Source organism: Carcharodon carcharias, chromosome 8 (genome assembly GCF_017639515.1).
Source record: "Carcharodon carcharias isolate sCarCar2 chromosome 8, sCarCar2.pri, whole genome shotgun sequence".
NCBI lineage: Eukaryota > Metazoa > Chordata > Chondrichthyes > Lamniformes > Lamnidae > Carcharodon > Carcharodon carcharias.
This window is the reverse complement of record NC_054474.1, coordinates 140271472-140296288: the sequence shown is the minus strand read 5'-3', so window position 1 is coordinate 140296288 and position 24817 is coordinate 140271472. Positions and strand designations below refer to the sequence as shown.

At 42.4% G+C, this 24817-nt stretch overlaps 1 protein-coding gene across 3 annotated transcripts in view; it reads left to right on the top strand.

Moving 5' to 3' along the window:
- The window catches only part of LOC121280881 (arrestin domain-containing protein 1-like), a 67541-nt gene that overhangs the window by 22683 nt on the left and 20041 nt on the right, over nt 1-24817 (top strand). Inside the window, exon 3 of one of the 3 annotated variants that reach the window (XM_041193217.1) lies at nt 24035-24071. The exons of the other annotated variants lie outside the window; for them this stretch is intronic. Coding sequence (XP_041049151.1) covers nt 24035-24071 — 37 coding nt within the window. The remainder of the gene's footprint in view (nt 1-24034; nt 24072-24817) is intronic. 3 annotated transcript variants of the gene reach the window in all.

The following is a 24817-nucleotide window of genomic DNA, read 5'->3' as shown; positions in this document are numbered from 1 at the left end:
AGTAATGGAAGAGGTCATCAACAGTGCTATCAAGTGGCATTTGCTTAGCAATAACGTGCTCACTGATGCTCAGTTTGTGTTCCGCCAGGGCCACTCAGCTCCTGACCTCATTACAGCCTTGGTTCAAACAGGGACAACTGATCTGAATTCCCGAGGTGAAGTGAGAGCTACAGCCCTTGACATCAAGGCTGCATTTGACCAAGTGTGGCATCAAGGAGCCCTAGCAAAACTCGAGTCAATGGGAATCAGGGGGAAATGTCTCCATTGGTTGGAGTCATACCTAGCACAAAGGAAGATGGTTGTGGTTGTTGGTAAGTCATCTCAGCTCTAGGACACCACTGCAGGAGGTCCTCAGAATAGTGTCCCAACCATCTTCAGCTGCTTCATCAATGACCTTCCTTCCGTTATAAGGTCAGAAGTGGGGATGTTCGCTGATGATTGCACAATGTTCCCCATTCGCCACAACTCAGATCCTGAAGCAGTCCATGTCTAAATGCAGCAAGACCTGGACAATGTCCAGGCTTGGGCTGACAAGTGGCAAGTAACATTCATATCACACAAGTGCCTGACAAGGACCATTTCCAAGTGAGAATCCAACCATCGCCTCTTGATGTTCAATGGCATTACCATCACTGAATCCCCCACTGCCAATAACCTGGGAGTTATCATTGAGAACCTGAACTGGACTTGCCATATAAATTATGTGACTACAAGAGCAGGTCATTGCGACGTGTAACTCACCACCTGACTTTCCAAAGCCTGTTCACCATCTGCAAGGCACAAGTCAGGAATGTGATGGAATACTCCCCACTTGCCTGGATGAGTGCAGCTCCCACAATCCTCAAGAACCTCGACACCGTCCAGGACAAAGCAAGCCCGCTTGATTGGCACGTGCATCCACAAGCATTCACTCCTCCACCACTGACGCACATTAGGAGCCGTGTGTACCATCTACAAGATGCACTGCAGAAATTCACCAAGGTTGCTTCAACAGCACCTTCCAAACCCACGACCATTACCATCTAGAAGGACAAGGGCAGCAGATAGATGGGAACACCACCACCCTCAGGTTCCCCTCCAAGCCACTCACCATCCTGGCTTGGAAATATATTGCCGTTCCTTCACTATTGCTGGGTCAAAGTCCTGGAACTCCCTTCCTCCTTAACAGCGCTGTGGGTGTACCTACACCATATGAACTGCAGCAGTTCACAAACGCAGCTCATCGCCACCTTCTTGAGCAACTAAGGATAGGCAATAAATGCTGGCCCAGCCAGCAAAGCCTGCATCCCATAAATTAATTTTTAAGAAGTGTCGTTATATTGAATGTTTTAATGATCTATTTTAAAATTGGACAGCTGTCTCTGTAATGAGGCTGAAATTCCTTTACCTTATTTTTGGTCAAATACTAAACTTGATGGCAAATGAGAAGTTCAGTATAAATTTGATTTTGATCAGAGAATTTTATACCCGTTCTCAGAAGTTGGGATCATAATACAAACCTTTCTGATATCAGCTTTTCTACAGGTCATCGTGTCACAGAATCATAGAACTGTTATGCTGCAGAAGAAGGCCATTCAGCCCATCATGTCTGCACCGGCTCTCCGAATGAGCGTTATGATGACCCAGTGCCATTCTTACTTTTCCCTGTAACCCTGCATGTTGATCCTATTTAAATAATCATTTAATGCCCTCTTATTGAACCTGCCTCCACCACACTTGCACTCAGTGCATTCCAGACCCAAATCACTAGCTGCATGAAAAAGTTTTTTCTCTCATTACTGTTGCTTCTTTTGTAAATCACTTTAAATCTGTGTCCTCTTGTTCGCAATCCTTTTACAAGCAGGAACATTTTCTCCCCATCTGCTCTGTCCAACCCCCTCATGATATTGAACACCTCTATCAAATCTCCTCTTAGCCTTCTCCTCTCCCAGGAGAACAGTCTCAACTTCTCCAATTTATCTTCATAACTGAAGTTTCTCATCCCTGGACCCATTTTTGCAAACCACCTCTCCACTCTCCAATGCGTTCACATCCTTCCTAGAGGCGCCCAGAACTATACACAATACTCCAGCTGAGGTTTAATTAGAGTCCTATACAAGTTCAACATAACCTCCTTGCTCTTGTACCCTCTGCCCCGATTAACAAAGTCTACGATATTTATGTTTTATTAACTTCTCTCTCCACCTCTCCTGCTGCCTTCAATGACTTATGTACATACACCTAGGTCCCTCTGCTCCTGCACCGCCTTGAGAATTCTATTCCTTATTTTATATTGACTCTCCATGTTCTTCCTACCAAAGTGATTCACTTCACACTTCTTTGCATTGAACTTCATCTGCTACCTATCTGCCCACTCCACCAACTTGTCTATGTCCTTTTGAAGTTCTACACCGTCCTCCTCACAGTTCACAATGCTTCCATGTTTGTATCATCCACAAACTTCGAAATTGTCCCCTGCACACCAAGATCTAGGTCATTAATATATATCAGGAAAAGCAATGGTCTCAATACCGACCGCTGGCGAACTACACCACAAGCCTTCCTCCAGCCCAATTAACTATTGCTTACTGTTTCCTATTACTCAGCCAATTTTGTGTCCACGTTGCTACTGTCCCTTTTATTCCATGAGCTATAACTTTTCTCAAGTTTGTTGTGCGGCACTGCATCGAATGTCTTTTGGAACTCCATGTGCACCACATCAACAGCATTATCCTCATCAACCCTCTCTGTTACCTCTTCAAAGATCTCCAGTTAAACATGATTTCCCCATTAGAAATCCTTGCTGGCTCTTCCTAATCAACCCACATTTTTCCAAGTGACTATTAATTCTATCCCAAATAATTGTTTCTAGAAGCATCTCCACCACTAAAGTTAAACTAACTGGTCTGTAATTGCTGGGCCTATCCTTACAAACATTTTTGAACAAGGGTGTAATGTTTGCAATTCTCCAGCCCTGTGGCACCTCCCCTGAGTCTAAGGAAGACTGAAAGAAAGGGGCCAGTGCCCTTTCAATTTCTATTCACTTCCTTTGATATCCTTGGATGAATCACATCTGGTCCCAGTGCCTTATCAACTTCTAAGTATCAACAGTTTATCCAATACCACCTCCTTATCAATTTTGAACTCCTCAAGTGACTGAGGGCTCCTCTATCATCATGGCCCGGGTCACATCTACTTCCTTGGTAAAGTCAGATGCCAAGTATCCATTTAACACCTCAGTCATGTCTCCTGCCTCCACTTGGTCCCTAATCAGCCATACTTTTCTTTTTGCTACCCTTTTAACTATTTATATGCCTAAAAAAGACTTTGGGATTCCTGTTTGTTAGCTCCCAGTTTTTTCTCATAATTCCTCTTTGCTTCCCTTATTTACTGCTTCTCCTCTCCTCTGAACCTTCTGTATTCAGCTTGGTTCTCAATTGTATTTTCCACCTGACACCTGTCACAAGCATACTTTTCCTTCTTTATCTTAATTTCTATCTCCTTTGTCATCCAGGGAGCACTGGATTTGTTTGCCCCACTTTTCCCTTTTGAGGGAATATGCCTTGACTGTGCCCAAACCATTTCTTGAAGGTAGCTCATTGTTCAGCTACGGTTTTCCCCACCAACTTTTGGTTCCAGTATATCCGGCCCAACTCCGTTCTTGCCTCATTAAATTGGCTGTCCCCCAGTTGATTTATTCTTGCTCTGGATTGCCCATTGTCCTTTTCTACCGTCATCCTAAACCTTATGATGCAATGATCACTCTCTTTCAAATGTTCCCCCACTGACACTTGATCTACTTGGCCACCTCATTTCCAAGAATCAGATCCAGGAGTGCCTTCTTTCTTATTGGACTGGACACACTTTGCTGTAGAAAATTCTCCTGAATATGCTTTAGGAACTCTTACCCTTCTCTGCCCTTTACCCTGTCACCAGCCCAGTCTATATTAGGGTAGTTAAAGTCCCCCATTATAACTACTCTGTAATGTTTGCACCTTTCTGTAATTTTTCTGCAAACTTGTTCCACTACATCCTTTCCTCTAGTTGGTGGCCTATAGACTACACTGACCAATGTAATTGCACCCTTTTTGTTCCTTAGCTCTAGCCAAATAGATTCTGACCTTGACCCCTCTGGGACATACTCTTTCTCTAGCACTGCAATGCTCTCCTTAAGTAATACAGCCACCCCTCCTCCTTTTCTTTCTGCCCTATCTTTCCTGAACAACTTGTACCCAGGAATATTTAACACCCATTCATGCCTTTCCTTGAGCCAGGTCTCTGTTATTGCCATAACATAATTCTGCATGGCAATCTGTGCCTGTAACTCACCAATCCTATTTACTGTACTCTGTGCATTCACTTACATACAATATAACCCTGATTTGGACTTCATTACTTTCTCCCTTACTCCAACTCTGCCTATTAACTTATTATTCCCTATTCTATTGCTATCTGTCTCTCCCAGTATTTTGTGCACCTTGGTTTTACTCTCTCATGTTCTCTCCTGGTTCCCACACCCTGCTGAGTTGGTTTAAGCCCCTCCAACAGCACTCACAAAAAGCCCCTCAAGGAACTCAGCCCCAGCTCTGTTCAGGTGCAACCCATCCGGCTTGTACAGGTGCCATCTCCCTCAGGGCCTGGCCCAGGAACCTAAAGCCCTCGCTCTTGCACTCTCATTCCAGCCATGCATTCATCTGCCTTATCCCCCTATTTCTGTACTCATGGCACTGGGAGTAATCCAGAGATTACTACTTTTGAGGTCCTGCTTGCTAATTTTCTACCTAGCTTCCTAAATTCTGTCTGCAGAACCACATCCCCCTTCCTACCCAAATCATTGGTACCAACGTGGACCACAACCTCTGGCTGTTTACCCTCTCCTAGAAGTATGTCCTGTAGCTGCTCAGTGACATCCTTGACCCTGGCACCAAGCAGGCAACATACCACCTTGGAGTCATATCCCTGGCTGGAGAAATGCCCATCTGTTCCCCTAACTAACGAATCCCCTATTACTAATGCTCTTCCTCCTTCCTCCCTTTCTGTACAGCCAAGTCACCCATGGTGCCACAAACTTGGCTCTGACTGCACTCCTGAGGAGCCAAAGCCCTCACCAGTATCCAAAACGGAAAACCAATTCGCAAGTGGGACCCCAGGGGACTCCTGACTACTACCTGCCTGGTTCTCTTGGACTGCCTGGCGGTCACCCATTCCCTTTCTGCTTCTTTGCTCCTAACCTGCGGTGTGACCACCTTTCTGGACGTGCTATCCACGTGCCTCTCAGCCTCAGAGACTCCAGCCGTCACCCGAGCTCTGAAACCCAGAACTTAAGTTTCTGCAGCTAGGAGCACTTCTGCACATGTGGTCATCTAGGTCACCCGTAGTAATCACAACTTTGCACATATTACATGACATGCAATCCGCATGACTGAGCTGCTATAGCTTAACTTTACTTCCCTTATGTTAACTTTATTTTACTTTGGTTTACTTACATTACTTTACATTACTGGCCCTGGCTTCCCCTTATTCTTAGTGTTTCTTACATAAATCCAAATAGCTGCTGCTTTAAAAATAATATGCTTTTCTAATTTACAACTATTTAAAGACACTTCCTAACAGCAAGGTTTCCCTATGATGTCACTGTTCAATTTTTTTCAAACTCAGCTCCAAAGGTGAGGTTTACAGCCAGGTCCGTTTTTGCTCTGCTGCTCCTTTTCCCAACTTAAAATAATTCCTATGTATACCACACCTCTTTCCCCCACGCAGCGAATTCCCACGTGAGCCTAATTCGCTGTTCACTTGGTCTTTGTCTCGCTTTGGCATAGTTACCTGCCTCCTCGCACATTCCTTATTGACCATGGTGAGATTTAATTGGGTTAGTGGCCACATTTAATGACTAACTTCCCTGTCCTTCACCAATCTGGTAGCCTCTCCCAAAGGATTTATTTCCCATACACAGATGTGTTTTAGCAGATGTCATTTTTGCTTCACTTGTTATAATTGTTATATGTTTGCATACCTTGAGGATATTGGTTTTCTTCCTTTATGTTGCCTTTACTGCCATTGACAGTAAGTGTAGGATCATTTCTGTTGCTTAGGTTAACAAGTAATAGTTCTAATGTAGTATATATATTTTTAAATCTTATTAAGTTCATGTTTAAATTATTGAAAAGTAAGTTTTGAAAGAAATTTCTTCCTCACATGACTACAAATGTTCACAATGACCTAGACAAGGTAGTAATATTAAAAAGGCATGGTAGTAGTATTTTGGCTGAGTGAACTAGTGAGATGAGGTAAATAGCATGAATTAGACTTCACCTGTTCTTGACTTTTTAAAAAATGTTCTTGTGTTGATAATGGTTTCCTGCCATGGGCAACCAGATGAAAAAAGGTGTCAGGATTTGTTCTCTGCTCTATGGAAATAGGCCAACTCCTCGTCACTCTGCCCTTGCGAATTTAGAACTCATTTTGTTGCATTCAGCCATACTAGGAGACTGTGTAAGAATGAGACAGCAGGTGGAGAACTCTTGTGCTGTGGAGTAACCTCTTCAGAAAAGTTGAAGTGCTTAAGCCAGTAACTCTGCTTTAGAGGTATAGAATCTTCCACTGAAGCTGTAAAGCAGGTACTGTTAAACTTGGAGATGCAAAGTTTTGCCTTGCACTGGACCATATCTGTTCACTGTTGCAGATTATGGAGTGTATACCTCACAACAAGCTAAAATAGGAAATGCTGGAAATAGACAATGGGCCTTGTTGGCATCTGAATATATGAAAAAGTCAGGCTAATGTTTCAAGTTTCATCTTGCATCTTTTAAGGATTATGCTTCATTCCCTCCAAACAAGGAGTGAAAAAACTGGTGGCAAATCAAAAAAAAATCAAATGGTGGCTTGACCTCTGCTTAAAGGGGGCAGCAATAATGTTTGATGATAGGTGTTATGTATTTTATGTTTCTATTGCTGAAGTCTTATTCATATGCCAAACTGGACATTGTTAATCAATTATTTTATCTTCTGATCAGGTTAAATTCAAATTTGGATTACAAGAGAGCTATTTTCTATGCCAGCCCATGCATTTAGTGATCAAACGGACTCCTTTACCCAGGGATAGAATGGTTGACCTCAGAAATATAGGCCTACCATTCTCTGGTGAGAGAATGATTTTCTGAATGTGAACACTAGGAGGTGCTGGTGAATGAATATTGCTTTCCCACCATCTGGATTCCGCAAACACTAAATGTAAATGTGCCAAACATAGCGTTTAAATGATAGATTTTAAATGTAATGATGCTTAATAACAGGCAGGATTTTCAAATTGTGACCATTTTTCTGTAATTCTGATTGCCAAGTAAATTTAGAGGGGATAGGGATCCTAACAATTGAGTTAGATTCACAATGGTAATTGTTTACCTTCAGTATCAGATCTCAAGGGGATAATTGTCTAGAAATTTCTTTTAACAAAGGTTTCTGTTTTAATAAAAACAAAAAAACTGCGGATGCTGGAAATCCAAAACAAAAACAGAATTACCTGGAAAAACTCAGCAGGTCTGGCAGCATCGGCGGAGAAGAAAAATGGTCAACTCTTTTCTTCTCCGCCGATGCTGCCAGACCTGCTGAGTTTTTCCAGGTAATTCTGTTTTTGTTTCTGTTTTAATGTTAATTAATCTGTTTATCCTGAAAATGGAGTTAGTCCTCTGTTACAGCTTATGTTACACTTTAATATTGTGGTTTTTTTGGGCTCTTTGCTGCTATCCATCAGAACAGTTTATTTAATATATTTTTTGTCCTTTACCCTTTCTTGTGACATTCGCTTTAGAAGATTATATTGGATAGTAGGTTTATAGCACAATGTACATTCATGAAAATATAAAGTGAAGACACATTTGTTTTGCAAATTAAGCTATCATCTTAAGGTAAACCTGATCATGAATTCCCACTTAATATATATTGTCAAACTAAATGAACACTTCCCATGGAGTTTTTCTTAAAATGGCTAACGAGTGAGGCAGTAATAATGATGAAAAGCACGCCGGCAAAAATATCTGACAACATAACATAGGAAATAGGAGCAGGAATAGGCCATTCAGCCCCTTGAGCCTTCTCTGCCATTCAAATAAATAGTGGCTGATCATCTGCCTCAACACCATTTTCTCACGCTATCCCCATATCCCTGTACTTTAATGTCTATTAATCTGCTAGTCTTGGTTTTGAACATGCTCAATGACTGAGCTTCCACAGCCCTCTTGGGTAGAGAATTCCAAAGATTCACCATCTTCTGAGTGAAAAAATTCCTCTTCCATCTCAGACCTAAATAGCTTACCCTTCATTCTGAGACTCGATCCTCTGGTTCTAGACCCCCCACCTCCCCGCCAGCCAGGGGAAGCATCCTTCCAGCATTTACTCAGTTGAGCCCTGTAAGAATTATATATGTTTCAATTAGATCACCTCTCATTCTTCTAAATTTTTGAGAATACAGGCCCAGTCTCCTCATAGCATAACCCCAAAAATCAGTCTGGTGAACCTTGGTTGCTCTCCCTCTATGGCAATTATATCCTTCTTTGGGTAAGGAGATCAAAGTGCACACAATGCTCCAGGTGCAGTCTCACCAAGGCTCTGTACAACTGCAGCAAGATATCTTTATTCCTGTACTCAAATCCTCTTGCAATAAAGGCCAACATACCATTTGCATTCCTAATTGATTGCTGTACCTGCATGTGAACAGCGAGGGCCCAAACACTGATCCTTGCAGTTCCCCACTAGTTACAGCCTGCCAACTTAAGAATGAAAAAACAAAAACAAAAATACCTGGAAAAACTCAGCAGGTCCGGCAGCATCTGTGGAGGGGAACACAGTTAACGTTTCAAGTCCGTATGTCAAGTTAACAGAACTATGAATGACCTGTTTATTCCTATTCTGTTTTCTGTGAAGACAGGCATAAAGTCTTTGTTTAGTTTCTCTGCCATTTCATTATTACCCATTGTAAATTCTCCTGTTGCTGCCTGTAATGGCTCACATTTATCTTTGCTAATATTTTCTTTTTTACATAAGGTAGTTATAGAAGCTTTTATAACCCATTTTTATGTTTCTCACTAGTTTACGTTCATATTCAATTTTCCCTTTATTAGTTTTTTGACCTTCCTTTGAATTCTAAAATGCTTCCAGCCCCCAGACTTACTACTGTTTTTGACAACTTTATAAGCCAAGGTTGGATCACTTTTCCTGTTGGGCTTTTGTGTTACAAAGGAATCTATAGTTGTTGTAAACCATGTATTAATTCTTTAAATGCTAGCCATTGCCTGTCAATTGTAAAATCAGAAAGATCATCCACTCTTTCCACTATCTGTTTAATCCTCCTTATTGTGACATTACCCCATTGTTTTAAATCTTGTGAGGGATAGTGCTGGAAAATGGACTTCCTGATTCCCAAAAGTAAAAGTGCAAATCATCCATCAATGCTTAGTCTTCCAAATTAAAACCTAGTTGGTTGCCTTCCACAGATTTCATTTTTATGGTGTGAACAGTGCATTGTGTTCGTCACCATTTGTATTTATCCCTTGTCCCAATCCTCCTAAATTATATTTACCCAGCATTTTCTAAAAGTTGATTAAAATGACTCTTGCTAATTTTTAACGGGATTTATTCCACTTAACTATTTGTGAGCAACAAGTTCAAATCTATAATCTTGTTTGTGTTATACATAAGCCTTTTAATTCTAGAGTTATAGCCCAAGTTATGTAGCTGGTTTAAGTCCATATAATTTATGCATCTTAATATTGAGGAACTGCATTGTGTCTGCTTGCAATTTCCTTTTTACAGTAGTAAAAAATTAAATCTATTCTAAGACTCTCCTTAAAACTTAATGCGCTAGGTCTCAGAATCACACTTGTTATTCTTCTCTAACTTATTCCTAGTGTGTTAACCTACTTTTGAAGCTAGGATGCATTAATTGTAAATATAATTTATAAGAAGTTTGATTAATTTGTTTTAATTTATAATCAAATGCCCAGAGGGTATCCCTGGCCTTGATTGGTCTTAATAGCAGCTTCACGATGTCTTGGTACTTTCAGTGAATGGTCAATAGCCACACCCAAATTCTTAAGTTTCTCTACCATTAGCATTGAGCAGCATGCTCATTGTGTGCATACACCCTGCAGCAGCATGTATAACCCTCCTTTCTCTACTTTTACAACCATTTGCCTTTCTTCAGCCTGGTTTCTTAATTAGTGCAGATCCTTTTGAATGTAGTCACCTTCCTTGTACTTGTCACTTGGGCATTTAATTGAAGACAACTTCAAAATGTTACAAGTACAGTGTGTACAGTAGTGGGAACAGTGTGCAGAGCAGACCTGAACTCTTACCTAAATAATTATTTTACAATTTAGCACTGATTTCTGTTGCTGTTGTCAGCTTTTTTTATTCATTCATCCGATGGGAGCATCACTGACAAGGCCAGTATTTATTGCCCATTCCTATTTGCCCTTGAGAAGGTGATGGTGAGCTACTGCCTTGGTCCACTGCAATCTTTATGGTGTAGGTCCACCCACAGTGCTGTCAGGTAGGGAGTTCCAGGATTTTGATCCAGAGGCAGTGACAGAATTGCAATATAGTTCCAAGTCAGCACCGTGTGTAACTTGGAAGGGAATTTGCATGTGGTGGTGTTCCCATCCATCTGCTGTCCTTTTCCTTCTAGGTGGTAGAGTTCATGGGGTTAGATTCCAATTGGATACTTCATTATTAATGGCTATTCACCTTTAAAAGCCTCACTCAAAAATTCATTGGCTGTCTTTTGCAAGTGTTTTCATCTAACAATTTAGTTACTGAAAATATTTGAGTAGGATTGTGAAAATGACCTTTTATTACTTTTAGTGTCTCCGTTAACATCACAGGAAAATGATCTTGTGGTCTTTCTCTACTAGAGATCTTCAGATAACCGATTAATAGTTTAGATATATTAATATCTATTGGGACAGCATTTTATTTTCTTCAATGCTTGGTCACATTTCCAAAAATGATTAACTGGAGGCTCAATATATAGTCTGTGTGTGGCGAGAGAGGGGATGAAGGCACCATATTAATTATTTGTACACATAGATGTGGCTTAGTTAAACTTTATCCCTCTTCCTCTTTTTCTCCCCCATGCAAAATGACCCTCAAATACCTTTTCCATCTTACCCTATGAATAAATGATTCCAGGGTTTTTTCACTCTGCTGTTCTGCCAGGCTACTCTGTGTATTAACTATTCTATGTAAAGAGCTACCTGATATCAATCCTAAATCAGCCTTTTAACAGTTTGAACTATTGTCGTCTTGTTCTAATCTCTCGGTGTAATTTGAAGTAACTTCCTAGATTCACCTTTTCCATTTAATTGCATAGTTCAATAAGATTACCTGTCAGATGCCTTCTAAAACTGAAAAGCCAAGATACTCTAATCTTTATGAATCCGTTCACTAAAATGTGAAATTGTTCCAGTAGCCTTTCCCTGCATTGCTCCCAGACGTTACTCAAAATCTGGTCTGACCAAATGGTATATCTTCTATATGCTTTCATTTAACACATCATGGTGTTTAACAAAGAAAAGTACTCTCTGAATTTTTGGATATTTACTTAAGTTGATGGTGAACTGTCTTTTCTCCCATGGTCATATATCCAAGGGTGAAAACCACCTCTCTGCATCAGAAGCTCTCTGGAACTGTTGCTAGGAAGTGTGTGAATCTCCTATAAAAAGGTAAATCATTTTGCTGTTTGTCCATGGACTGCACTAAGTGCACTTGGTACAAAATGCAAAGGCTGCTGCAGGTTTTTTTAATTTATTGATTTGAATGTGTAAACAGGCCTGAAGAAAATGAGATAAGCATTGCCACTTCAGAGGTATCAAATGAAGGAATCCTTTGAAAAACATAGCCCAAGAGAAATGTTAATGATGAAGTGGGAACTGAAACTGCCTTTCAAAAAAGTACGCATTTTTGGCACAAGTTTGGGATGGAAGCCACTAAACACATTGGTCCAGAGCTTCCAATCTTTGGATGGCCGTAACCCCCAAAATGTGCTGGGGCCCCCAGCAACTCCCAGTGCACTAACTACACAGGAATTGCCCAGGAAATTTGGACTTCAAATAGGCAATTTCCCTGCATCTGGAACCCTAAAACTCTTGAATTAAAGTCAGAGACTTCAGATTGTTCCGAATCCCTTAGCAGAATAGTTACCCAGCAACAGTTACAAGGGATTAAAACCAGTTCTAACTCCTGGGTAATTACACTACTTTTGTTTTATTTTTTCATGGGATGTGGGCGTCACGTCTCGGCCAGCATTTGCTTCTCTTCCCTAATTGCTCTTGAGAAGGTGGTGGTCAAGACCCCGTTGAACCACTACAGATGGGAATACCCTCCACTTGTCTGGACGAGTGCAGCTCCAACAACACTCAATCTGGATGCCATCGAGGGCAAAGCAGCCCACTTGTACCCAGCTGCCACCTTCAATATTCACTCCCTCCACCACCAACGCACAGTGGCAGCAGTGTGTACCATCTACAAGGTGCATTGCAGCAGCTCACCAAGGTTTCTTCGACAGCACATTCCAAACCTACGACCTCTTCCATCTAGAAGAATAAGGGCAGCAGATGCATGGGAATATCACAGCCTGTAAGTTCCCCTCCAAGTCACACACCATCCTGACAAGGGCCCATATCATTGCAACTTCACTGTTGCTGGATCAAAATCTTGGAACTCCCTTTCTAACATCCCTTTAGGTGTCTTGACAACAGATGGACTTCAGCTGTTCAAGAAGGCAGCACACCGCCATCTTCTCGAGGGCAATTAGGGATGGGTAATTAATGTCGGCCTAGCCAGTGACATGCTCATCCTATGAATATTTTTTTTAAAAGTCAATCTGGTGAAGGTGTATGCACAGTGCTGTTAGAGAGGGAGTTTTAGGATTTTGAACCAACGACAGTGAAGGAACAGCAATATAGTTCCAAATTCCAGGATTGTGTGTGGCTTGGAGAGGAACTTGCAGGTGGTGGTGGTATTTCCATGCATCTGCAGCCCTTGCCCTTCTAGGTGGTAGGGGTTGCAGTTTGGAAGATGCAGTCAAAGTATGTTTTCTAGATGGTACACAATGCTACCGCTGTGCATCAGTGGTGAAGGATGTGAATGTTTAAGGTGGTAGATGGCGTGCCAGTCAAGCAGACTGTTTTGTCCTGGATGGTGTCAAGCTTCTTGAATGTTGTTGGAGCTGCACTTATTCAGGCAAGTGGAGAGTATTCCCTCACTCCTGACTTGTGCCTTGTAGATGTGGACAGGCTTTGGGGAGTTAAGAGGTGAGTTACATACTGCAGAATTCTCAGCATTTGATCTGCTCTTGTAGCCACAGTATTTATATGGCTGGCCCAGTTAATTTTCTGACCAATGGTTAAACCCCCCTCCCCCCGCCGCCCCCCGGGTGGTGTTATTGGGTGATTCAGCAATTGAGCAACGGTAATGTCATTGAATGTTAGATGGCAATGGTTAGATTCTCTCTTGTTGGAGGTGGTCATTCCCTGGCACTTGTGTGGCGTAGCTGTTACTTGCCACTTGTCAGCCCAAGCCTGAATGTTGTCCAGGTCTTGCTGCATATGGGCACGGACTGCTTCAGTATCTGAGGAGTTGCAAATGATGCTGAACATAGTGCAGTCATCAGCGAACATCCCCACTTCTAGGGGCACAGCTAGTTCTGGAGCACAAGTCTGCAGTGCTATATCTGGAATGTTGAGCCCATAGTCTTTGCAGTATCCGGTGCCCTAAGCCATTTCTTGATAACATGTAGAGTGAATCAAATTGACTGAAGACTAGCTTCTGTAATGCTGAAGACCTCAGGAGGAGACCTAGATGGATCATCCATTGACACTTGGTTGAAAGTGGTTGCAAATGCTTCAGCCTTGTTTCTTGCACTGATGTGATGTACTCCTCCATCATTGAGGATGGGGATTTTTGTGGAGCCTCCTCCTCCAGCTAGTTCTTTAACTGTCCACCACCATTCACAAATGGATGTGACAGGACTGCAGAGCTTAGATTTGATGGGTTGGGTGCGGGATCACTCAGCTCTGTCTGTTGCATGCTGCTTCCAGTGTTTGGCATACAATTAGTACTGTGTTGTTGCTTCATCATGTTGACACCTCATTTTTAGGTATGCCTGGTGCTGCTCCTGGCATGCTTTCTTGCACTTTTCATTGAACCAGAGTTGAAACCCAGCTTGATGGTAATGGTAGAGTGGAGGATGCGCTGGGCCATGAAGTTACAAATTGCAGTTGTATACAATTCTGCTGCCAATGGTCCATCTTGCCTCTTGGGTGCCCAGTTTTGAGTTGAGAGACCTGTTGGTAATCTATCCCATTTAGCATGGTGGTAGTCCCACACAACATGATGGAGGTTATCCTCAAAGTGAAGATGGGAATTCATCTCCACAAGGACTGTGCGGTGGTCACTCTGATCAATACTGTCATGGACAGGTACATATGCAGTAGTTAGATTGGTGGGAACAAGAGCAAGTTGGTTCCCTCGCCACCTGTCGCAGGCCCAGTCTAGCAGCTATGTCCTTTAGGATTGACCAGCTCAATCAGTCGTGGTGATACCGAGCCACCATTGTCCCCCACCCAGAGTACATTGTGCTCTTGCCGCCCTCAGTGCTTCTTCCAATTGATGTTCAGCATGGAGGAGTACTGATTTATCAGCTGAGTTGGGGGTGGGGGGAGTTAGCGATAGATGGCAACCAGCAAGAGTTTTCCTTGCCCATGTTTGACCTGATGCCATGAGACTTCATGGGGTGTGGAGTCAGTGTTGAGGACGCCCAGTGCAACTGCTTCCTGACTATATACCACTGCTGCTCCCCCCTCTGGTGTGTCTGTTATGTTGGTGGGACAGGACGTATCCAGGGATGGTGATGGCGGTGTCAGGGCAGGGACATTATCTTTTAGGTATGATTCCATGCATCTGACTGTCAGGCAATTACTTGACTAACTATGAGACAGCTCTTCCAATTTTGGCATCTTTGACATTACTAAGGAGGACTTTGCAGAGTCAGCAAGGCTGGTTGTACCGTTGTTGCTTTCATTGCCTAGGCCGATGCCGGGTGGTCCATCAGTTTCATTCCATTTGGACTTTAAAGCAATTTGATAAAACTGAGCAGCTTGAAAGGCCATTTCAGAGGGCAGTTAAGGGTCAACCACATTCTGACCCTTGAATAACCCCACCCACATCTACCCCTGCCCACCCAGCACCTCACCACCCCACCCACCCAACTGCCATCCTATCACACTTACCTTTTCTCTGTAGCTCTTCAAAGCGGCTTTGGAACATTTACTGGAATACAGTAGTTAGTGCTGTGAAAAAGGGCATAGCTTTGCTTCTCCTGACGATCCTGCACTACGAAGGAAGGACGCCCAGTACAAGTACACTCCACGTTTCTAAAGAAGCCCAGTTCAGAAGTCTGGGCAAGAAATGCAGAGCTCCGGTGCAAGATGAAAATAAAAGGACCGGAGTGGTGATTTGATTCCGCCACTCTTCTGAAGATTCAGCCCATTTTTGTTAGTTAAATTCCAGTGCGATAGAAGTTGTTACCTGTTTAAGCTTTGACAAAACTTTTAAGATGAAATTTTAAATGCTGAGACTGCCTTAGCGAAGAAGTATTCATTTTCATGAATTCAGGTTCCAATTTCATCAAATTGCTGAGCACTTTTCGAAAGCAGTTCCTTTATCTATATCTTCAAGATTTGAAAGCTGACCATTACGACATCATAAAAATGTGTTGTATTTGCATTGTGTCAGGTTAATAAGCATGCACCATTTGTGGCAATATCAGCCACAAAACAAAGCACCACATTGAGAAGAATGCGGCCACCAGTTGGTCCCTAAATGGCTGTCTTTAAGCAGAATGTGGGAGTCCCAAAATGCCCTTTCTCTGTGTAGTGAGTTCATGCTAGTCTTCTGTCATTTTGGAAAAGAAACAAAAGCACCACTTAAGATTCTTTGTGTGGGAATGTGGTCAAATAGTGTTGCATTGTTTCTATGTAGTAAGCTGAGGTAATTAGCATATTGCTGCCAATGCTGTGCGGAAGGATTCTAATTCAAAATTGAAACAATGGAGTTATGTTTTCTTGTGTATAAACTCTCATAGGATAATATAGGTGCACAGCTGGCTGTGCTCCATCTATAATTAGAAATGTTACTTGGGATCATTGAGGCTAAAATTTTTAGTCGAGCAACCTTTCCTTTAATGGTTGAAGCTTTTTGTGGAGACGTGGATAGATATTTGGAAAAGAAGAACTTGTAATAGGTGACTAAATGGACAGTTACAGAGCTAACACAGATTTAATGAACTCTGTGATCTCATCCTATCCTGTAAAATCCTTTGATTCAACATTGATAGCTTTTTTCCTAGACTATGCCCTTTGTTCTCCTCATAACAATTATCCCCTTTTCCACGAGAAAAATTGATGTTTCTTTATACTGAAAATAGTATATTTTTGCAAGGCCCATGATCCTGTGAAAGTCTCTCAAAAATTTGGAATTGCTTTGGAAGTTGCTGATGCCATCTTCGCAACTTTTTTTTGCATATTTTCATTGGACCAGTGTGTTGGATCAAAATCATGTATTCTTACAAAAATTACAATGCAATACATGTTTATGTTGGCTTCTGCTATTATGAACATGTCATTGTTTGTAGCCAACTCCAGACTTAACAGAATCATTTGATTTGCTGAAAGGCTGTCACTCCAACTTTGCCAGTGATTTTTTTCCCCACTGTGGAGAAAGCTGTGGTTTTGCTTCTTTTGAGAAGTTCCATTCAAAGAAGGGATTATATAGGGTAAAGTAGCACACTCTTTAATGTTCTAGGAATTATACATGCAGAGTCACAAATTAGGAATTATTATATTGTGTGGAGTGGTGGGGGAGGGGGGTGATGAAGGCATCCGGCTTCATCAAATCTCTTCAGCATTCATCTAGTCCCTCACTTTGTAGCATTCTTGCCTTTTGAGTCATTAGGTTGTGGATTCAAGTCCCACTGCAGGATTTGAGCTCAAAAACCAAGGCAGACATTCAGATGCAGTACTGAGGGAGTGTTTTCTGTATTGCTGATGATGCCGACTTTCGGATGACGTGTTAAACCCAGGCTGTGTCTGCCCTCAGGTGGATGTAAAAAATTCCTGGCCCCTATTTCGGAGAAGAGCAGTGGAGTTTTCCCTGGTATCCTGATGAATATTTTTATTCCTTGATCAACATGACAAAAACTGATTACCTGACCATTATCCCATTGCTATTTGTGGGAACTTGGTGTGTGCAAAATGGCTCCCACATTCCTACAATTGTGAGCACACTTCAGAAGTAGTTCATGGACTCTAAAAGTGCTTTGAGGCATCTAGTGGTCAAGAAAGGTGGCATATAAATGCAAGCCTTTTTTCTTTTTAGCAATTGGCTCAGTCTTGAATTCTGCAACTACACCACTGGCATTTTTCAACAGAAGAAATGAAATGATAAAAGCATCAGTCTTGAACTAACAAATCAATGGTCATATGACCACAGTTCACCTCATCATAAGCACTACCAATGCAGCCAGCTCCAGTACAAATTACTAAAAGTCTTTATACTGTCCATGCATAGTATAGCTGACACGTTTTGCAAAAGAAAATTGAATGTTCAATCACAAAACCTTCTCTGAGACATCTGAGATTTTTTTTTTATCATGTTTTCTGTTGTCCTGAGATTTCCATAATATAAGGAAGGCAGTGTACCAATGACCCCATAACTTGTTGCCAAGTTTCAAGATTATATCCAACACCTTAATGTGGACAGATCCAGCTTTGTATTGGTTGTGGCTAATGGCACTGACTGGCTCCCCAGAAGTTGGGGTGTTTTTCCAGGTTGGCAGGATGGATACCCCATTTTGTTCAAGAAGTGTCCCCTGAGATGGCATGCATAGGAAGATTAAATTTAAAAGCTTTTTAACTCAACTGTTGAGATCTCATTCTTGTAGAACCAGTCTTCAGAGCTTAATATCTCAGGGAGCCGAGCACGGCTGACTTGATTGTGGACCGAATGATGGCATACTCACAGGAATGCAGCTGTCACCATCCCTGTGGTCTATTGCCAAAAAAATGTGTTGGAAAATCTGCAGCAAATTGCCACCACCTGGAATGAGACCGATTATGCAGAGTTTCACGTGTCAGCTCATGGAAAATTGCTTGAGAATGACCATGCCCATTACTTGACGAGAAGTTGGAATGCCTGTAGGCTCAGGTAGAAGATTTCAATATGAATGGATCTTACAAATAAGATTGACATTGACATTTTGGTTATTTTTTGTAAATGTGTAAAAAGCAACTGTTGCATTGCAAAGCTTTACTGCAGCCAGCACTATACACTAATTTATGCAAATGTGAACAGGCAGGCTGCTCCAGCAATTCTCTGCAGTGTCCACAGCAGGAGGCCAGCAGAGTGGCCCAACACAGTTTGCTGCACAAGTAATGCTTTGTGGGGAATTTTGTTAATCTCTGAAGTTCTAAAATGAGGCTCCCAGGGAGAAAATTCCTTTTCAGTAATTTAAAGATACTTTGAAGTGCTTGAAAAAGCACAAACAAGGCCTGCTTATCTCTTTGGGTGTAGCAGCTAAAACTGTAATTTCTCATCAGACCACATTTCCTTCAAAGCAGGCAAATTATCTTCATTTGGCCCAAAAAGAAGCCAGACATGATAGCTGACAAGGGATCAAAAAAAAACAGAAATAAGAACAAAAAACTGCGGATGCTGTAAATCAAAACAAAAACAGAATTACCTGGAAAAACTCAGCAGGTCTGGCAGCATCGGCGGAGAAGAAAAGAGTTGACGTTTCGAGTCCTCATGACCCTTAGACAGAACTAGGTGAATCCCAGGAAGGGGTGAAATATAAGCAGGTTTAAGGTGGTTTGGGGGAGGGGGGCAGGAGAGAGAGAGAGAAGTGGAGGGGGGTGGTGTGGTTGTAGGCAAAAGCAGTGATAGAAGCAGATCATCAAAAGATGTCACAGACAGCAGAACAAAAGAACACATAGGTGTCGAAGTTGGTGATATTATTTAAACGAATATGCTGAACTTGTTCTCACACTGAACAATTTCGCCTTCAACTCCTCTCACTTCCTCCAAATAAAAGGTGTGGCTATGGGTACCCGCATGGGCCCCAGCTATGCCTGTCTCGTTATGGGGTATGTGGAACATTCCTTGTTCCAGTCCTACTCCAGCCCCCTTCCACAACTCTTTCTCCGGTACATCGATGATTACTTCGGTGCTGCTTCGTGCTCTCGTCGGGACTTGGAAAAATTTTATTAATTTTGCTTCCAATCTCCACCCCTCCATCATTTTCACATGGTCCATCTCTGACACTTCCCTTCCCTTCCTTGACCTCGCTGTTTCAATCTCTGGTGATAGACTGTCCACCAATATCCATTACAAGCCTACCGACTCCCACAGCTACCTTGACTACAGCTCCTCGCACCCTGCTTCCTGTAAGGACTCCATCCCATTCTCTCAGTTCCTTCGCCTCCATCGCATCTGTTCCGATGATGCTACCTTCAAAAACAGTTCCTCTGACATGTCCTCCTTCTTCCTTAACCGAGGTTTTCCACCCACGTTCGTTGACAGGGCCCTCAACCGTGTCCGGCCCATCTCCCGCGCATCCGCCCTCATGCCTCCTCCTCCCTCCCAGAAACATGATAGGGTCCCCCTTGTCCTCACTTATCACCCCACCAGCCTCCGCATTCAAAGGATCACCCTCCGCCATTTCCGCCAACTCCAGCATGATGCCACTACCAAACACATCTTCCCTTCACCCCCACTGTCGGCATTCCGTAAGGGTCGTTCCCTCCGGGACACCCTGATCCACTCCTCCATCACCCCCTACTCCCCAACCCCCACCTATGGCACCACCCCATGTCCACGCAAAAGATGTAACACCTGCCCCTTCACTTCCTCTCTCCTCACCGTCCAAGGGCCCAAACACTCCTTTCAAGTGAAGCAACATTTCACTTGCATTTCCCCCAACTTAGTCTACTGCGTTCGTTGCTCCCAATGCGGTCTCCTCTACACTGGAGAGACCAAACGTAAACTGGGCGACCGCTTTGCAGAACACCTGCGGTCTGTCCACAAGAATGACCCAAACCTCCCTGTTGCTTGCCATTTCAACACTCCACCCTGCTCTCTTGCCCACATGTCTGTCCTTGGCTTGCTGCATTGTTCCAGTGAAGCCCAACGCAAACTGGAGGAACAACATCTCATCTTCCGACTAGGCACTTTACAGCTTTCCGGACTGAATATTGAATTCAACCACCTTAAACCAGCTTATATTGCACCCCTTCCTGGGATCCACCAAGTTCTGTCGAAGGGTCATGAGGACTCGAAACGTCAACTCTTTTCTTCTCTGCCGATGCTGCCAGACCTGCTGAGTTTTTCCAGGTAATTCTGTTTTGGTTTTTTATCAAAAAAAAACAAGTTACTCTGGTGATCCCCAACTTTGCAGTGATTTAGTAACTACTGCTTCTGAGAGTGAAATTTAATTGAGGCTTCAAGTGGGCCCTCGTTACTCTTGCAAATAAGGAAAAAGAATTTATCCTTTAAAAGATGGAAAAAAACTACTACTCGTTATATAAAATGCCCTTTTAATCTTTTGGGAACATAATATACTGCAGTAGTTTCAAAATTAAAACTATAGGAGTTCATGCTCACCGTTAACAATTTTGCATAGCCTATGAAGTGTTCTTGGTTAAAAATTGTGTTGGTTTAAAATTGTAATAAACCTTCAGCCAGACCCAAACTGACAAACCCAACACTTTTATGTAACCCCATTCACAACCTCAGGACATTCCAAAGCGTTGGTGGTGGCATTGGACTAGTACTCCAGAGACCCAGGGTAATCCTGTGGGGACCTAGGTTGGAATCCCACCATGGCAGATGGTGAAATTTGAATTCAATAAAAAATCTGGAATTAAAAGTCTCATTATGACCATGAAACCGTTGTCGATTATCCTAACCCATCCGGTTCACTAATGTCCTTTAGGGAAGGAAATCTGCTGTCCTTACCGTCACCTTACATGTGACTTCAGACCCAGAGGGTGGTGACGGTCTGGAATGTGCTGCCTGGGAGGGTGGTGGAGGTGGGTTGCCTCACATCCTTTCAAAAGTACCTGGATGAGCACTTGGCACGTCATAACATTCAAGGCTATAGGCCAAGTGCTGATAAATGAGATTAGGTAGGTAAGTCAGGTGTTTCTCACATGTCGGTGCAGACTTGATGGGCCGAAGGGGCCTCTTTTGCACTGAGATATTCTGTGAAATGCCATCTGAAATGGCCTAGCCAGCTACTCAGTTCTCAAGGGCAATTAGGGATGGGCAATAAATGCTGGCCCAGCCAGCAACACACTCATCCCATGAACGAATATTTAAAAACCCTTTCCTTGACGTCCTAGTTGAGAAATCTGCCAGGGGTTCTCGACCACGTCAACTGCAAGCCCACCTTCACTGTTCAGTATCCGTTTTGGTATTCGTACAGTTCCATGCACTATAAGATTCCCTTATCAGCACCTCGTAAATAGTATCTGAGCCATTTGCTCAACATGCAAGCTTGATGCTGAAACCGGACGCATCAAAGACATCCAACGGGGTATGTCTACCCTGATCAGATCGTTTCATGCCGTATATTGTGCAAACTTATGAATGGCCCTAAAGTCATTATTTTCGGCTCCGAAAAGTACCTCAGATTACCCTGGAAGGGTAAAGTATCTCAAAAATTTGAGCAAGAGGTGAAGCTACCTGTTTTATGCTGCTACTATGCAGTAGAAACATGAGTGGTATTCGCCACTAACAGGATGCCGCCTTCAAACCAAAAAGTTGTTCTGCCTGTTGCACAAATGCATAATGTGGTATATGACTTTTTGCCAGTATAATGTTTGCTATATAGGCTGTACACCCCAAAGACTGGAGGATCCTATTAAACAGCATGCCCCTCCCACTGTTCGTAATGAGCAAGGTATAGACTGTACCCAACCAGCCTGTGCTTGCAAAACTCAAAACACAGTGTCCAACATTAGATGTAATTCTGTGATTGGATAATATTTGGTAAATAATCTTAAGTGTGCTAAGAATTACTCTGACAACCAATTTAAAATTGTCAGTCGAGCTCGCAGAATGGCACATTTGCATGTACTGGAAGCTACATATATTCTGTCTTTGCAGACAGAACATGTGCCTGTTTCAGCTAAACAAAATAAGTGACAGCTATTTGTTGGTTCATTCCTCAGGGCAATGTCTTGACCAGAGTCAAGCTGCCTGGTTTAAATTTCAAACAATGCTTGGCAGTTAACTGACAATCACCATCAATTGGTGCATTCTCCATGGCAACATCTCTACCAATTGGAGTCCACTTGCTAACCAATCTTCACACTCTTCCCATACAGTATAACTTTGCTGTTTACCCTTACATTGGTATTCTTGCAAATTGTCCTGATGAGTACAAGACAAAAAAACTTTGACAAAATGTCTCTTTTTTCAGCAGTACTCAAGTTCTGTTCTATTAAATGACTTTGCTAATGATTGAGAGTAGACTGATGGAGCAGTAATTGGTCAGTTTGGATTTGTCCTGATTTTTGTGGACGGGACATACCCGGGTAATTTTCCATGTTGATGGGTAGATGCCAGTGTTGTAGCTGCACTGGAAATGGTTGGCTAGGGGCATATCTTGTTCTGGAGTCTTAAAGCCATCAGTACTATTGCCAGAAGGTTGTCAGGGCCCATAGCCTTTGCTACCATGTGGAGTGAATCGAATTGGCTGAAGAAGGGCACCTGTAATGCTGAGGATCTCAGGAGGAGACCAAGATCAATCATCCCACTTGTTATTTCTGGCTGAAGATGGTTGGATGGGTTATTTGTGGAGCCTCTTCTTCCAGTCAGTTGTTTAATTGTCCTCCACCATTTATGACTGGATGTGATCAAGATATACAGTGTTTTCAAGGTGGATCAAAAGAACGATCATCTTGGAGAAGTTTACCTACGTTTGACAGGACATGTCTGCCAAATTGATTTGCTGACTTGCACATGGAAGTGTCTGGTTGAATCAGAAGAACTATCGTACAAAATTCTGGGATCATGTTTATACTTTCTATCTAAAACTTGGGATATGAATCATTTTGAAGTAACTGCACATTTATTCAGCTTGGAGGAAAACCTGTCCTGTTTGCCTTTTTGTGCTGGGCTTTATTTTAAGTTTCCATTATTTTATATTTTATAATTTGATTTGCACAGTTGCTTAGGCACATGATACAATAATGCTTCTGTAAATTGTTATACTGTCTATTGAAATAGAAATCTTGATTATTCAAAATACCTGTACATTTAAGATAGTAAAAACTCAGTGCAATAAGCGAAAAAACCTGGTTTCTTCTTAAAAATGCTTTTCCTTACTTGTCATTCCATCCATTTTTCTACTCTCCTCATAGTTTGTTAATTGGCTTTGAATTTACAACACAATAGGTATGAAAGCAATTAAGGGGTTTGACTTTTTGCTTCATTTTGCCTTGTTGCCATGAAGTGTGGACCCATTTTTAAAGTCTCCCATTCTAGCAGCAGAGGAAGGCACCTCAGATGAACATGTTATCAGTTCATACACCAGCATCCCAGGGTGTAATTTCAAGGCATTTGTTCCAGAAGGTAATATAATTTATTGGTGTGATGATGCTGGCAGCTATCTCCTCAGAGTTGGCTGTCTTGCCAAGGGGTGGTGGTTGATCAGTCACATCGGAGCAGAATGAAAAATATGTTTGTATCTAATTTAACCTAGAATGGATTAATAAGAAGGCTTAAAGCCATAGAATTTTCTGATTGGCTTCATAGGGTTGCAGGTCTTTCTTCTTTCTCGCAACACTTTTTTTAAAAAAAAAAATTATATTCTTGCTTTACTTTGTCCGTGCTGTGTTCAGGCCCACTCAACAAAAAATGCCGCCTCTTTATTTTCCTAGGATTGTTTTTAGCTGACCCTGCTCAATCCTCTGTCGGTTTTGTTTTTTCCTTTTTGCAGACTCCGATTTCACAGAAGGCGGGAGATTGGCCACTAAGTAAATTGCTGAGAGCTGGTGCAGACACAATGGGCTGCATGGCCGCCTCCTGCACTGTAACAATTCTGTGTGGCAGGACTGCAGAGCTTAGATCTGATCTGTTGGCTGTGGGATCGCTTAGCTCTGCGTATCGAATGCTGCTTCCGCTGTTTGGCATGCAAGTTGTTCTGTGCTGTAGCTTCACCAGGTTGACACCTCATTTTTAGGTATGCATGGTGCTGCTTCTGGCATGCCTTCTTCAATGAACTAGGGTTGATTCCTCCAGTTTGGCAATAATGGTCAGTATGCTGTGTCAGGCCATGAAGTTACAGATTGTGGTTGTATGCAGTTTTGCTAATGGCCCACAGCACCTCTTGGATGCCCAGTTTTGAGTTGCTAGATCTGTTCGGAATTTATCTGAGCATGATGGCAATGCCACACAGCACAATGGAGGGTATCCTCAATATGAAGGCAATACTTAGCCTCTACAAAGATTGTGCTGTCGTCACTCTGACCAATACTGTCATGGTCAGAGCATTTGCGACAGGGAGATTGGTGATGATGAGGTCAAGATTGCACAAACAGCAATGTGATCATGATAACCTGTTGCGATGATGTCAGTTGAGGGATAAAAATTGCCCAGGGTAAAGGGAAGAACACCCCTGCTGCTCTTTGTCACAGCAATATGGGATATTTTACATCCGCCTTGGACAGGGCCTCAGTTTAATGTCATCTGGTAGGTCTAGTTAATTATCCATGCAGTATTT